General features: G+C 47.3%; 1 protein-coding gene across 6 annotated transcripts in view; it reads left to right on the top strand.

Moving 5' to 3' along the window:
• LOC149372280 (alpha-galactosidase A-like) overlaps nt 1-16,055 on the top strand; it is a 29,993-nt gene extending 13,938 nt beyond the window's left edge. For 2 of the 6 annotated variants that reach the window (XM_089566724.1, XM_089566722.1), the window contains 6 exons: nt 12,459-12,630; nt 12,720-12,894; nt 13,556-13,650; nt 14,223-14,384; nt 14,519-14,716; nt 15,629-16,055. In XM_089566724.1, the coding sequence (XP_089422850.1) occupies nt 12,478-12,630; nt 12,720-12,894; nt 13,556-13,650; nt 14,223-14,384; nt 14,519-14,716; nt 15,629-15,910 (1,065 nt within the window). In that variant the 5' untranslated portion in view covers nt 12,459-12,477 and the 3' untranslated portion in view covers nt 15,911-16,055. Of the gene's footprint in view, nt 1-6,736; nt 6,834-7,389; nt 8,632-8,706; nt 9,050-12,458; nt 12,631-12,719; nt 12,895-13,555; nt 13,651-14,222; nt 14,385-14,518; nt 14,717-15,628 lie in introns of those variants that run through there. The other 4 variants (XM_089566720.1, XM_089566719.1, XM_089566721.1 and 1 more) reach the window with 4 other exon arrangements.
• The last annotated feature ends 406 nt before the right edge of the window (nt 16,056-16,461 follow it).

The following is a 16,461-nucleotide window of genomic DNA, read 5'->3' as shown; positions in this document are numbered from 1 at the left end:
GCAAAATAACTGAATCACTCGGTGGCGGCGTAAGCAACAAGCGTGCTTGTCAATCGTCGAACTACGAATGCCCGCTGCTCGTGGCATCGTTCAATTTAAAGCCGGCAAGGAAACTTCCAGATAGCAGGACAAGATCATCTACAGAAATCTGGAAAAACCTAGATGCAGCCTTTCATGGCTGCGATCAATCGAGATTAGTGTGGCGCTTCTCGCGCCACGAACAAAAGTGATAACAACCCTTTCCTGCAGCCTTGAGCGTGAACGAAAAAACAATACAATGATACGTGGCATTACCCCCCTTCCAAAGAAGCATCGTCTCGATGCTTTAAAATGAAAATTAAACGCGGAGAGTGCTTCGAGAATAGAGTCCTTTAGCGTTCCTAATAAGGTGTAAGGGCAGCGGTAAAAGCTTCAAGTCTGGCCATGTCGTCGTCGTCGTCGGTGTTGTCGTCGGTGTTGTCGTAGTTTTTGTCGTCGTATTTGTCGTCGTCGTCGTAGGGATCGTCGTCGTCGTAGGAATCGTCGTCGTCGTAGGAATCGTCGTCGTCGTAGGAATCGTCGTCGTCGTAGGAATCGTCGTCGTCGTAGGAATCGTCGTCGTCGTAGGAATCGTCGTCGTCGTAGGAATCGTCGTCGTCGTAGGAATCGTCGTCGTCGTAGGGATCGTCGTCGTAGTAGGGATTGTCGTCGTCGTAGGGATCGTCGTCGTCGTAGGGATCGTCGTCGTCGTAGGGATCGTCGTCGTCGTAGGGTTCGTCATCGTCGTAGGGGGCATGGTCTTCTGTTTTCGTCGATGGAGGATCTTATTAGTTCTTGCGCTCAGAAGCAACCTCACCTCCAGAGGCTGCTTGTTTAAACTTCGGGGGCTGGGGAAGCGTCCACGCACTGCGTAGCCTCGGCTAGGAGATACTTTGCGCGGTGACGATGGCGACGGAGAACGCGATAGGCGGCTCGGTGATGAGTATCCTTCCCGAAGCAAAAAATCCTCGATTTCGGCTGGTCGCTGGCCGGGTCGGGGTCGTGGGGCGTCTTAAGGGAACCCTCGGATGCCCATTCTCCTGTGTGGGCAGTACCGGAGAATGTGACCGGCTTCTCCGCAGTGGAAGCATTGTGGGCGGCGCTGGTCGGGTGTTCTCCACTCGACGCATTTCCTCGGCCGTGTACGACGCTCGTAGGACGGGCGAGTTGGGGCGAGAGGGCGGCGCTCCAGCGCAGCTGGCTAATGGCGCTAGGGGCTTAGGTGCCGTCGTCGAGGTGCAGGACGGCGCACTACTGCGGCGTAAGTCATGGCTGGAGGCTCCAAGAGGCTGCGTGGTAGACTGGAGTCAAGTCCTCCGGTGAATGACTCGAAGGGCTGGCGTCGCGACTTGCTGGGGGTGTCCGGTACATGGAAGGCTACCCCGCACCTCCACCAGATGTCACGTTGTAGTGACGGCAGTCCAGCGGTCAGGAAGACACCAGAAAGACTTGCAAACGAAGCTCTTTATTTGGGCTGACTTGCGCCCGCAAAATAACTGAATCACTCGGTGGCGGCGTAAGCAACAAGCGTGCTTGTCAATCGTCGAACTACGAATGCCCGCTGCTCGTGGCATCGTTCAATTTAAAGCCGGCAAGGAAACTTCCAGATAGCAGGACAAGATCATCTACAGAAATCTGGAAAAACCTAGATGCAGCCTTTCATGGCTGCGATCAATCGAGATTAGTGTGGCGCTTCTCGCGCCACGAACAAAAGTGATAACAACCCTTTCCTGCAGCCTTGAGCGTGAACGAAAAAACAATACAATGATACGTGGCAATATAATGCCGACGGGCGGCAAGTTTTCACTGAGAAGGCAGACCTGTCACTAGGAAATTGCCATGCGATAAAATCGGCAAATTCATCTACATTTTTTGGCCTTTTGTGATAGTGTAAGTGCACTGAAGAGGTCTCACTTTGAGGTAGAAACGAGACGAAATATTCATAAAGCGTTTAACTGCGCCAGTCTAATATTCTTGTCCTAGTATAAGCAAGTAATGCTGACATTGTTAATGCTACGCGTTGTTAGTGCTGGTATTAGGTGAACGGAGTTTAGCACGTCACTACTATCCCGTCTTGTTCAGTACGCAAAAACTCGCAAGCGGCATTCAAGTCATTATTACGCTCGTAGCTGCTTGGAGCGCACTAGATTACTTCAAAATACCAGCAGGTTTTTCAGAAAAAAAATTTCATTCGACAGTGAATCGGCGGATTTCTCCTTGTCTTACATTAACCATAGTACATGGCAGCTATAGAACAGCTATAAATAGCTGATGCAATGTTCCTTGAAATATCTGAAGAATTCTCTCGTATTCCTCATCTCAACTTAATCTTATACTAATATATTTGAACATTCATGCTGATGTTGTTGCCAGGGAATAAACGCTCTTTTTTTACTAGATTTCACTTTAGCGTAGCTAGGAAGCCAAATTTTTCCAATCCAAAAGTTACCCTTAGGCAGGAAAACCGTGTGAGACAGGTTATGAAAAGAAGGCAGCAATGATGATGATGAAAAGCCTTTATTTAATAAAAGAGGTGAAGCTCTCTTAAAGAGCCCCGCAATGGGTGGAGTCCCTATTCCGGGACCCCATTGGTCGAAGCCGCCAGCTTAGCCCCCTTGACCAAAGCCTTTTGGGCCTGAAGGTCCGAGGAGCCAAGCAGGGCCGCCTCCCTATCCTCTCTGGTAGGGTTGGGGTGGGGGGAGAGAGCTGAGTTGCGCTGGCAAGCCCAAACCATGTGGTAGGTGTCAGCCACCTCGCCACAGTGTTTGCACCTGCCAGTGAACGCGGGATCGATGTGTTTTAATACTGCCGGGCACAGCATTGTATTAGTGAATAGTCTAAGTAGAACGCGTTCGTTTGCTTTCCTCAGTCCCTTTGCAGGGGCTGGGTACACGCGGTGCCTATCTTTATAATAAGCTGTTATATCTTTGAACGAAACTAAAGAGCCACCTTCAGGTTTCAGGTGCTCAGGAGCCAATGGGAACGCCCGGTGAATGAGTGCTCGGGCCGCCGCGTCTGCAGCTTCGTTTCCTGCTAGGCCCTGATGGCCCGGAGTCCATACTATGCAGCGAGGAGTAGGATCGGTGTCTCGGCTGCAGTTCCTTAGTATCCGTTCAGCTAGTGGAGTTATCCAGCCAGCCTCATAATTTTTACACGCCGAACGCGAGTCTGTTATGATGTGTTTTGATTTGGTATCAGAAGCAGCTACCAGCTACTCTCTGTTCCTTGTCGGGTGCACCACGGAAATGCTCTTTAGTCCTTCGCTTTTTATTTCTCAATATCAATGCCCAAGAGGGAATACAAATTTTTCCGTGACTCTAAAAGAGAGGAGAAAGACGAGCCGTTGCACGTGAACTGAAGCCCGCGGCGCCCCGCCGTGGGTATGTGCCATTCAGCCTGAGGACATCATCATCATCATCATCGTCTCCCCGATTGGGCCTTTCAGAGAGAAGAAGCGGGGTGGAACAGTCTCCTGGTCGATGGTTGCCGCAGTGTTCCGACTGCCACCCCCTGCCACCCCAAGAAGCTCCCTCAGCGACGGCTCCGAACACAGGTACCATGAATACCGCGGCTACATCTGCGGGCCCTCCCCGAAGCCACAGCAGGAGAAAAGATCAAGCTCCCTCCCTCTGGGCTTGTCCTTCAGCCACGTCACTAGAAGAGGGAATCGATGGCCGCCATGTTGCACAGCACTTCGTCCGGGGTCAGGCTTCTGCCTCTAATCGAGCAACACTCGTCGCCGGTCCACTACGTTCACCGGTCGCCAAGATGGTCGCCTTCGACGGCACACTGGTTCTGATGCTGATCAAGGCTGCACTCGGTGTGGCGCTCGGGCCGAGGAGGGATCGTCAGCTGAGCCTCGGGGCACAACATCCTGTTACGGCATGGCAGCCCACGGCGAACATCTGTTTCGACAACTACAACGCCTCGATTGCCCCGGCTGGTGCCCGTCTTGCCTGCGGCCCCGTCGTCTCGCCAGCTGACGCTGTTCCTGGACGTCGCCATGCGCGAGTGTGGCGAACCAGCGTCGAGCTGCGCGGGCGACGACTACCTGCTGCGCCTGCTGCAATGGGCATCTTGCTTACATGACTAAAAGTCTGTTTCATCGTGATATGTGCTGTTTAAATAATAAATACGCATGCAAATTTCTGTTTCACACATGAGTGTGGTCTTGATAAGCCTTACTATCCCGTCCTCTTCTGCCACTCCGCAGTGACTGATTGATGGACTATTATTAGCAATGAAAATGGGAGGATGGCGAATTAGACGGCGAAGAGCCCTTGAGCCCCGGCGGCCTACGCAGCCGAGACCACTACCGTCGCTTGAACGCTAGAGCTGGAGCTGCGCAACAGTAACTCCCATTGCTCCTTGGTGTGGATATTACTTCGGGGGGTTGATATTCGCGGACATGCCCACAGAATGTGGGTTAGGTTTGCGGGTTCAATGCAAAGCTTGCACGCATTGAAGTAGTGGCCGGAGTAGATGTGGGCATACAGAGTGGGGTGTTAGGGTATGTTTTAGTCTGCAGGCGGCGCCTGGCATGCTCATGGCCCTTGGACTGCGTCTTGAGTCCCGCCGGGTACCTGCGGTGGTCCAGTAAGTAGGCTTGTATTATTTCGTGGTACTTGGTGAGCCTATCGCTGTGGACACCCACGGCATGCGCTCCTGCCTGTGCCCGGTAGGCTGATTCGCGGGTAGTGTCATGGGCGGAAGTGTTGCCGTGTGAGCCGGGCCTCATATGAGGCTAACAGAGTGGGAAGTTTGGCTGTGCGTTAGGAAGCGCTCTGGAGGGGCAGAGATCCGGCCGCGAGCGTAGTTTTGGACGGCGCGTTTGGACTACGTCGCTTATAATGGCTGTGGTGGAGGGAGCAGGCGCGATGGCTGTCTTCTAGGCCACCTGTGTGTCGATTGCGCTTTGCGTGCAACTAGTGAGGGGGGTGCCGTTCACCTCTGTCACCACCGCTGTCATAGCAGGGTAGATGGCGCGATGCGCTGCGTCCACGTATACCACGTCTGCGTCTTAATGGTAGCGATCAATGCAAGTGTTTGCACCTTGCTTGCTGTCCTTCCACATGAAGTAAGGGGGCATATTGCTGGGAATTGTGGGGACCAGGAGGCGAGCTCGGATGGTCCGCGGAAGGGTGGTTGCCTTCGTAGTGAATACCAAGCTTTTGAAGGAGTATCTGGAGATGGAGGTGGTGGTAAGCAGTGTATATTGGGAATAAAGGTGAGCCTCGGTCATTTCTTCGGTCCTGTTGTAGAGACCTACCGCTATGGGCTTCTCCGTAGAGGTGCTTTGCTTTGAGGCGCTTTGACGGGTAGTTTGCTGAGTGGCTCCCTTGAGCTTATGCTTCAGCTTACGTTTCTACTGCGGCAGTTGTTTTGGATAAAAATGCACAACACTCGAATCGTATGCACCTTGTCTATTAGGTCGTTACTCATGTGCAGGTACGTGCGGTTTGGGGGTCCATCAGGGTGCCGAAGCAGTCGTGGATGCCGGTTAACTATACAGGGTGTTTCACATAACTTGAACCAAGTAATAAAGAAAAGTGGCGCCCCAGGGCTGCTTGAAACCAAATGCTTGAAAGCATTTGGTTCGCCCATCAGTTCGTGCTTGAAAGCACGAACTGATGGGCGAGTTGGTTCTGCGCTGTGTTGTCCGTTTCTACCTTTCCTCTGCTCTCTTCTTTGGCCTTCGGCCTTGCGCTGTTTCAGTCATACCAAATGCACATCGTTTCCCGTCATGTGGCGCTCCTCAGAGTATTTTTTAACTTCCGCTTAATTAGTTAATTAGTTAATATTATTTACGCACAATTTTTTACATTCGCTTTATGGTTGCGTGCGTTTCATTAAGCTGTAGAGGGGGCCTCGAAACAAGCGATCCAGTTTTTTGTAGCAACATATCTTCTACGTGGTCCTTTTTTCGAGCATTAAAAAAAGCCCCCGAATTATTAAAAAAAAAAACCACGTGATTGCGCTCTTGCGCTACATTATTGTAGCGCTGCCAAGAGCGTCCTGAGTGAACGAAGCGTGCGTGCTCACCGTCTCGAAGTGAGTGGCCGATGCCACACTCAGCATCGTCTTGAAAGTGCGTCAGCACGTGGAATGAGAAATACGCGCGCCGTGTTCCGTGATAAGTGATAAGCAGGCCATCGACAGCCAATTCAGATGGAGCTTCTACTGAACCATCGCATAGGTAAAACAAAAAAAGGAAGGAACAGCAGTGGAGTCACGTATTTCAAGGTAGCGTCCGTTTTTTTTTATTTTTATCATTTTGCAGCCCGTCGAACTGAGCGGCGGCCGCTCACCTTGGCACGCTCAGCGCGCACGTTTCTTCCGTTCAAAACACGGTTGGAACCGCTTGAATACGGTAGCGCATGAACGCAGCCACGTGGCTTTTTTTCAAAATTCGCGGGCTTTCTTTACACGCCGAAAAAGAAAAAGGACCCCGTAGGAGATACGTTGCTACAAAAAGTTGGATTGGTTCTTTCTTATCCCCCTCTATAACTTAAGGCCCTAAGGTGAATAATAGCAAATTTGCGTAATTAATCTTAGCTAATGAACTAATTAAGCGGAATTTAAAAACATACTCTCGGTAGCGCCGCACGACGGAAACAATATGGCTTTGGTTTCACCAAGTTGCGGTGAGCCCCCTTTTTTAAATCCTTGGTTCATGTTAGGTGAAACATCCTGTATATTTATATTTGGTGCGCAAGCAGGAGAGCCCGCGTTGAGTAAAGCTGTCACGGAAGACGTTGATGCCTGCCTGGAGGATATCTTCATGCGCCTCATCGCAGCCCGCTTCTGCCCACGAGGTACGATACCGTTGTGTTTGAGCCCCAGGATCATGTTAGGTCTTCCTGGGAGGCGGCAGAGGGCCACACTGAAGTGGAATGGCTAGAGGACTGCTGCTTCACGGGCGCCTTTTCACCCATGTGCATTGGTTGAGACTGCTGCTTTGCCACCCGAAGAACTGCTGTTGGGTTAGTGAAGTCCTGGATGTAGGTGTACATTCGGGGGTCAACATTAAGATGTTGGAGATCTCGAGAGTGGCCGGGTGAAAACGTTACCGAACGCTTTGGTAAGGTCGAGGACCAAGATAGCTTTGGTCTTCTTTCGCATCGGTGGCAGAATATGAATACAATTTATGGGAGGCGCAACAGCCTGGCTCCCGTCACTCGTGTAACTTGATAGCATGATGTCATCAATCTATAAAAAATATATGCAGTTTTGGTCGAGGTCGCATTAAACATTCGTGAAAATGGTTCATCCCGAAATGTAACATCCTTGCACGAAGTCGATTTTAAAAACAACCGGAGTTATCATGCAAAATTGTATTGCGAATCTATTCCAGTGAGTTGTTTTTTTATTCGTTTATTTCTGTCGCAGTTGGAGGAGGCGGTTGACACCAGTCGTAGAGGCGGTGTGAGGTGTAGATGTTGTGCACTTCTGTTATCTGTGCGCCCCACTTTAGACAAACGCACTGTTGTTTTGTCCTTTAGTGCTCTCCTACGTTCATCGACACGGTAGACTTCTTTTTATCGTTGTTAATGTAGCGTGTAATGAGCGTTCGTATATGTTAGCTCTGTTTCTTATTTTTGCGCCTTGCTTTTCTGACATGAAGGGTTTTCAGGCTCAACGTAGGCTACTGATTTTTGCAAATAAAAATGCCTCCTAGAAAATTGCATGCATGCAATGCAGATATAGCGGAGCTGATTAAGACGTCCCGCATTTTATCGGTTGCGCACACAAGGGGCGTAGGCTCTAAACCCAGTGAGGCCTGCGCTTTGACACCCAGTAAAGTGTGCTTTTATTCCGGGACGTTTCTAGTAGTCATCATCGTCATCATCAGCCTGACTACGCCCACTGTAGGGCAAAGGCCTACGGTTAAATCCCATGTCTCTCCAATTGAAACAAAACAAACAAACAAACAAACAAACAAACTCAGCGTGTCGATTGAATTGTATAGCGAGGCCTGAGGTGCGGCCTGATCTAGGTGACCAGAACCGACAACGCACTCCCTCACCAGAGACAGATTTGACCACCGTGGTGTAGTACTCGGCCGCAACCTTCTATGAAGCCACTAATAGGGTATCCAAAAAGTGTGTCTGTTTGATCTCAAATTCCTATCATGGGCGGTGGTGTAATGAGTGTCTAGTATGGCACCATGCTTTGTAAAAACAACCCATGGCCGCATCACTACTCGGCAGCTATTTCCTGCTACGCAAGCTGTGAACCATCTGATGAGAGCACATGTCACCAGGTGTCAGTACTGAATGAGCTTGAGTGATTTGGAGACACGAAAAAAGGTAAACAACCAGTAAAAAAAAGGCACAGCTACAAAACAGCACAGGAAAAAAAAAAGAAAACAGAATGCGTAAAAAAAAAAACGCCGAAAACAGCAACGCAGTGACAAAACAGCGCCGCGTGTTTTCTTTTGGGTGGCAACAGTGACCACTTTCTGCCATACTCAAAATGCAAAGTTAACTCTGTGCATGATTTCGTTGCCAGAGAGTACCAATGAAATATATGTTAACTGAAGTTCCCCCTGTTTTAGAAACAGATCGCTATTTGACGCAACGAAGGCTTTCGCTGATCATCTCGACGCGTAGGGTAAGTCTCTCTCTGGCGCAAGGCAGTACATTTTATCGCAAATCAGTGACGACTACACGCCTTTTATCTCTTCAGCAGAATGTTTGCTGCCCACACCTAAAGCCCTCCTCCCCCCACACATTTATTGCCTGCTCCCTCATCGATGATAAATTTATCGGCATATCGGCAGGATTCCATGGTCCGAGCCTACTGCGTTCAAGCGCTCAGCAGCAAGTCGATGAAGGCGCTTTCACTTGAAAGCCATTACAATGTCTCTCTGGCGAAAACTGTGCATTATTTTAGCTCTTTTTTCTCTGACGGCGCCGATAGCGGTGTCCTTGGAGAATGGCTTGGCCCGCACTCCTCCAATGGGGTGGATCACCTGGACCAGGTTCATGTGCAACCAGTGTGCTCTGGGTCGCTACGAGAACTGCCTGACGTGAGTTGACCCGTGTTCCGCCAAACTGGGCGGTTTCGCCCAGGAACGAGTGAGCGATGATGCCAGCCCCTTCGATCAGTATTGCAATGCTGGGTTTAGAAGTGGAATCGCGATTTTTTTTCGCCCCACGGCGCTCGCCGATATCCGTAGTTATAATGAAACGGAAATTAGGTATGGATTTCTCCACCAGATTTTTTACACCTAGAAGAGTTTTTTTTTGTCCCCTGCAGTGCGATATGCTTGAAAATTTCTTTATTGTGTAAACTAAGCTGTTAAGCGTAGTACCACTCTAAGTTCATAATCACAGTGGGTACCAATAGGTGAGGACCACTTAGATAAAGGCTTTGTGGTGACGGTGATTTGATTTTAATAGCACAAGTTTAGCTTGGCCAAAAAGTGCCATGGTTAAAGTATTTTGGTGTGTTTAAGGTGTTTCCAAAGGCGCATGTTTTCAACCGTTCACCTCAAGAAGACAAGCACCATGCCAGGGAAAAGCGTGTACCGATTATAAGACCGGCGGAAATCATTGTAGCCTCTTAATTGTCCTCTAATAAAATTACAAATTATAAATGGAAAATAGAGGAAGCCAGTACCAGCAGTACTTTGGCGGACTGAAAGCCAATTTAACCCTCATATTGCCCAAATTAGCTTTACATTATGCTAGCCAATGCGCGAACATTCAAACGCCAATATCAAATTTTTTTTACCTTCTTTAACTTAAAAAAATCGTTTGTTACCAGTTGACAACCATTAGCATTTGATACATTTCATGCAGCTCCTCGGAGTTGTGTGAAAGACCCAATTAAAGGCGTCGAAAAAAACACACTCAAAGGCCCACAGACATCAAGCAATTTCTTCTTGAACGAATTTCATGTTAAAATGCAACATTTCTCGAGAAATGAGAGATGAAGAATGGTTGAACGCTGACTGGAAGTCGCGTATTCGTGCGATCTTTTTTCAACACAGAACTTGCAAACAGTAACGCCAAACATTTTGACTAGAAAGCGCTATTTACTGAGAACATGTCCGCATCAAACTTGACATGAATGTTTCAGCAGAAATGAGTAAACGGCGTGGAAACAGTTTGCCGCTACATCGCGACACTGTGCGTCTAAGGAGCTAAATGCTGAAAAAAAAAAATAATATTTCCTCTCCTCGTAACTTTGCCTTACGGTAATACAGCAGCATCATTGCGAGTGCATCATACTATTGGTTTCGGTGGGTTTCGAACCAGCCTCCTCTCACAACCGAGACGGAAGCGAAAGCCGCTAGGCTAAAGTCGCCTCCTAGCCTCTCCCCTTCTTCAAAGGAAAAGGGGAAACCTTTTCCTTTATCTAACCTCCCCATGATGTGGACAGGAAGATTTTGTCCCTCCCACTTTTCCTTCTCCTCTTCTCTAAAATTGGAAAGGGGTCCCACTCTCTCCACTTTGGCGCCTACCAACCGAGGCAGGTGACGAGTGGCATATGGCCTTGCGGACGCCGATGCCGACGACGATGGTGCAAAACTGAGGAGCGAGCTAATAATAGCTAACACTCTAAATTTTTTTTTTTTCCGGAAAACTATGAAAAGCGTCGTGCCCCAGGACAGAAACACCAAGTTGCAGTTCGAGACAACAGAAGAAAAACGATGAAGACACAGCAGGGACTTCAGGGAACCCCAGGCCAGGAAAGGAGACGACACATGAAGGCCGATATCCAGCAGCCAGAAATCTGAAACAGAAAAAGACTAAACAGAGTCAAAGTCCCCTCATGTAATGTCCCGAAAGGGACCTTTGAGGAATAATAAATAAATAAATAAATAAATAAATAAATAAAAGGAAGCCAAGAAAGACTGGAATATGACAAAACGAAAACAAGAAGGAAAATATAAGCTGGCAACAAAGAAGCCATGCAGCAGATCACGCAGAAAGACGGCGGATACCCGGCGGAAACTGGTGATCGAACCTCATAGCTCCTGCATATGAAGCGCTTGAGTGAGGATCTGTATGAAAATATTTGCTGCGCCCTGAGCAACGTGATCAAAGCATAGCAGCACGCACTGCAGACGTGAGGCACTACTGCAGCGTTCACAGACGCTTCATTTGCACATTTGTACTTTTCAGTCCCGCTGCAGACGACGCTTGTAACTTGTATGAATATAAAGGACTTTATACTCGAGGCGCATTAACGAGACTGCTTGCGTGTAAGTCGGGCCCTTGAACGGCTGCTTAACCTAACTTATCCGTAAACATGGTCCCAGTTGTGCTCATGAGACTTTTGGTACAAAATAGATTTTGTGTGAAGCGTGGCTGCGGATTTTTCCGCAGCGAGTGTTCGGAGCAGAGACAAAATCCAAACAAAACAGTTCGGAATGCAAGATGCTCGAGGCGTAACGAGCAAAAGTACGAAAAGCACTCAGGCTTAAGCTAGTGTGTGATATCTGCGCTGCCTTCCCGGCAGAGAATGGATATTTAATGATCGTATCCTTGTCCTGCAGAGTGGATGTAGGAAACAGATTTAATGATGGTATTCTTGTCCTGTCTTATGGGTGTAGGAGAAAGATTTAATGATCGTCTCCAGGTCCTGCCTTGTGTACGTAGGATACAGAATTCACGACGTCTCCTTGTCCTGCCTAGCGGATATAGAACAAATCAATAACAACGGAATAATTACTCATTTGCATCTATCCAAGCGCAGCCATACAGCTTCAAAGAAAAGCTAAACTTCTTTCACATCTTTTGAAGTTAAAAATTTCTAATAAGGAAGCAGTTATGCTAATGAGTAATTGCTTCCTTATTTCATATAAACTGCACCTTGGGGGATTCCCCTAAATGCATTTTACTAGAACAAATCTAGCTCACTATATCATTCAGAGTAATTGCTCATCAACATACTCCCGAGTACTCCCATACGCCTACATAAAGAAAACTACACAACTTTCTCAGAATCTTGGCAGTGTAAACAATTCGTCCTGGTATGGAGACACTAATCAGCAATTACTCTCTAATTATAACCTACTCCACTTTACAAGTCTCAACTAAATGTGGGGTTCAAGGTTCCAAAGCGACTCATGCTATGGGGACGCCGTAGTGGAGGGCTCCGGTAAATTTCGATCACCTGGGGTTCTTAAACGTGCACTGACATTGCACAGTATAGGGGTCTCTAGCATTTCGCCTCCATCGAAATGCGGCCGCCACTGCCGCGATCGCACCCGCCTGTGTATGTTGTATCGTACAGTAATCACCTACATGGTTTGAAATACCTGTTTTGTGCCAATGATGCTCTTATTTCAGTCAGAGCCTCATCTCTGAAATGGCCGTACGAATGGCGTACGACGGCTACAGGGATGCTGGTGTATGTTGTATTGTACAGTAATCACCTACGTGGTTTGAAATACCTGTTTTGTGCCCATGATGCTCTTATTTCAGTCAGAGCCTCATCTCTGAAATGGCCGAGCGAATGGTGTACGACGGCTACAAGGATGCTGGATACGAGTATTTGATTATAGACGACTGCTGGAGCTTCTACTACCGAAGCCAAGGAAAGCTTATTGGGGACCCGCGGCGGTTTCCGAGGGGCATGAAATTTGTTGCTGACGAGGTACGGAAGAATTAATGTACATGGTTGCAGCATGTGATGCTCACGGAAGGTTTTTGCACAGCGGCTGCTTTCTTCCTTCTGGTATCCAGGTTCATTACAGGGGACTTAAGTTTGGCATCTACACCGGCATTGGAACCCAAACTTGTGCTGGGTTCCCTGGAAGCTTCGGCTACTACAAGGCAGACGCTGAGACATTCGCTGAGTGGGGCGTCGATTACATTAAGGCCGACGGCTGTTCTGCGGATCCAAAACAAATGGACGACCGTATGTTTTCCTTTGTTTTTAACTTATACATCTCTAGTTGGACTATATGTGGTCTATCAAAGTCCTTGCTCGTCGACTGAGTATACTAACGTAGAGTTCGTAGTACCGCGTTTGCATGTAATTGCGCTCAGCAGAGAAAATGACAATGTTTGTAAAACCTCTTGGTTTGCTACTTTCGTTGCCGGTTAGCTTATCTAGCAGAAAAAAAATGTGCAGAGCCGATTGCAAGCATGCTTCTGCGAAGGTTTCCTTGATACAGTGTGAGCATGTAACTATAAAATAATATCACATCCGCGATGTGCCGGATCCTGTAGACCACCCTTGGCAACACAAATTGGCGTAAGGGACAATTGGAACTATTATGAGATAATATAACGGTACCACTTTCAAGGTTGGCTCAGAGGAGAGCAGGTCGTATTTTGGCCATTTGAAACTATTTTTTTTTCTGGACATCTGAAATATTCGAGACACCCTATTGTAGTAGCGTTTTACACTGTGCTGCTTAGCTTTCAAACTTCCCGCCTCCTACCACAGGGGAGGCTCATGCAGTTTTCAAAATTTTCGTGAGGTGTGAGCTGAAGATGCAGGAATAATAATGCGAGTAGAAACTACTATCAGCTGTTATTTTGGTTCTGCAAATCAGTTTTAAAAAATACTGCAGTGTACACGGAGATGGGTGAAGCTATCCGATCCACTGGACGGGACATGGTGTACTCTTGTGAGTGGCCCCTTTACCAGCAGAAAGCTGGCATCACGGTGAGTGACATGGTTTGTCACTTGCATGGCTGGTGCTGGAAAGCAGTAGACTTCATGTGTTTGGATGCTACCAATTTTGACATTGCTAACTGTAACCAATCTTGACATTGCTCTCATATACATGTATAGGCCTAAATGCCCATTACTATTAATATATCACCACACCCACGGGAACGTATCTCGAAAACTGCCATAAAATACATACCGCAGATGAGAAGCAGCATCTGGGCATATCTTGTTATAATAAACAAGTTGCGCTGAAAAAGTGTTTCGATCCACAGTGCGTATTCGTAACACAAATCTGCGCGACCATAATTTGATACATGTAAGAGAAGGCAGCGAATACGTAAGATCCAGTGAGAGTAATACAAAAAAAAGTCTACTAATGAGGTATGACCTTATGCGAGATGCACAGCTTTAGAATACACACTCTGATTGCGGCGAACGTTGTCTCTATGGCGCTCAGTTCTCGAAATAGCTCCAAGTCGCGTTTTACCGGGGCTCTGCGCGTTTCAAATGAAAACAACCGCGCAGCCACAAATGAACGCTGTTTCATTTCTCACTCACTATAGCCCAACTACAAGAACATATCGAAAACCTGCAACACGTGGAGGAACTACGACGACATCGGCTACTCATGGGACAGTATCTACGGCGCTGTTGAATACGAAGCCGCCAACCAGGACATACTGACCGAGGTGTCCGGACCGGGGGCTTGGACGGATCCCGATGCGGCATGTTCTTTATTCAATCGTAATCAATAAGCGTTACGTCCCGATTTCTTGGCATGCTTTGTTGCTACCGTTCGAAGCCTGCATGTCATGGCTACACTGAACATGGGCCATGTAATTCCAGCATCTCATTTCAGATCGTCGTTGGAAATTATGGCTTGACCATCGAACAGCAGCGCCTGCAAATGGCTTTCTGGGCCATAATGGCCGCTCCCATGATCATGTCCAACGATCTCAGGAGCATCGACAAGGAATCCAAGGAACTGATTCTTAACAAGTACATTATCGGCGTGAACCAAGACACGCTCGGAATAATGGGAAGGCGCCTGTCGAAGGTAGTGAAGTATTCGCTATCTTGTAGGAAGTGACACTTCGTGCAGACTGTTTTTCATTTTTAGTTGAAAGCTTGTCTCGACTTTAATTATTCCGTCTATTGCTAATTTGAGAACGCCATTGAATTTGACAGAAATGAAATACTGTCGTTAGGTTATCCGTAATCACTGGCGTAAGGCGATTTTGCTCTTCGTTACTATTAAGCAGCAAGAGATGCTAACAGTCTGTTTTTTCTCTTCGAATGAGCCTGTAACAGTATGACAACCAGTGGCTGTATGGTATTTTGCTTCAATTTTGTTACCCTTCTAGTTGCCAGGTGGACTTTTTCTATGCCAAATTATATTTTTAATGCACACTATTGATGTTTCATTGATCTCTCCTCATGCAGTAGTTCACAACTCCTCAGATATATCAGCTTTGTTGAAGCTTAATATCTGGTAACTTTCACTCTACCAGTGTGATGACAATCTGCCGTAAGATGCAAATAATTGATAGAATTGGCTCTTTTCGAACTTGCATTTTTTTCTCAGTTAATCGATCAATACATAAACGAAAAAATAAGTAACGGATCTCAGTGAAACCATATAAAAATATTATTGAGCAACGGCATTCGTGAAACATTTTCTAATTTTGTCATTCTGAGTTGTAATATGAAGAGCTAACCATTTAAAAACGCCTTAAAGAACCCTCTTTATTAAGTTTCCAGAGCAATTAATCAATTTCAAGTACACGCGCTTCTACAAAGCTTCGAGAAACTCTCTGACGAGTGCTCGAGGTAATATTGAGGTAGTCTGTACAAACTGTCCTCCGAATATTCCCCAGATTGTTAGCTTCTAGAAGAAGTGACGCGGTCTAACATTTTTTTGAACGACTGATTTTGGGCTACTCAACGATGTTTCTCTAATTATCGCCAGATCAACAACACGGACGTATGGACCCGCTGGGTAAGTCCGAAACTGCCCGACGGCAGGATGTCCATGGCTGTCCTGGTGCACAACGCCAATGCGTTCGGCGGACCCACGAGAGTGGTGCTCAGCATATCAGACCTGGGGCTGGACAGCGCGGCTGGTTATCAGGTAACTGACCTGGTCCACGACAACGCCTTCGTGGGAAACTTCTATCCACATCAAAGCATCATTGTGACCGTGCCACCCTTGGACATCTTCTTCTTCAAGGCCACAGTTATCCAAGCCTAAATTGAAAGCTATTTTGCAGGAGGCATGAGCTAAGACGCAAGCGCTTGTATTTTACTGCTGCTGATTTCTGGAAGGCATGCGATGAGCTGTTTTTGAAAACCTTGAACGCATATTATTGTAAAATAAAATCACTGACTAGATTCAATTCAGTTTGTTATTTATTTAAAGGCTACTTGTTATTGTGGCGTTTGTCGAAGATTCTGTAAGAGAGCGTCTTCGTGCCCGGAATGAGTCTTGCCTTGCTAACACTCCACTCAGCATTTGGCTCCATTCTCTTTCTACTGATTCACTTTCAGGCAAGGGATGATAGGCGACAAGAGATGTCCCAATTCTTGCAGCGTTCACGCTCGTAATATTAGCTGGATACAAAGAACTTATATCAGTAGATCCGCTGATTAATTAGAAAAGCGTTGGCAGTCTACTGTTCCTTTTTACACACAAAGTACGGAGGAATAGAACCTAACTCCTGATAAACACCGACACGGCTATCGCAAATAGCGATGTCAAGCCTCATAGGAAACAATTTCGACGTACAGATTAAGAATCACATG

This window comes from Amblyomma mixtum, chromosome 1 (genome assembly GCF_055824585.1).
Source record: "Amblyomma mixtum isolate Tamu chromosome 1, ASM5582458v1, whole genome shotgun sequence".
Lineage (NCBI taxonomy): Eukaryota > Metazoa > Arthropoda > Arachnida > Ixodida > Ixodidae > Amblyomma > Amblyomma mixtum.
Note: the sequence above shows the minus strand (reverse complement) of the source record. Positions and strands in the feature narration are given on the sequence as shown.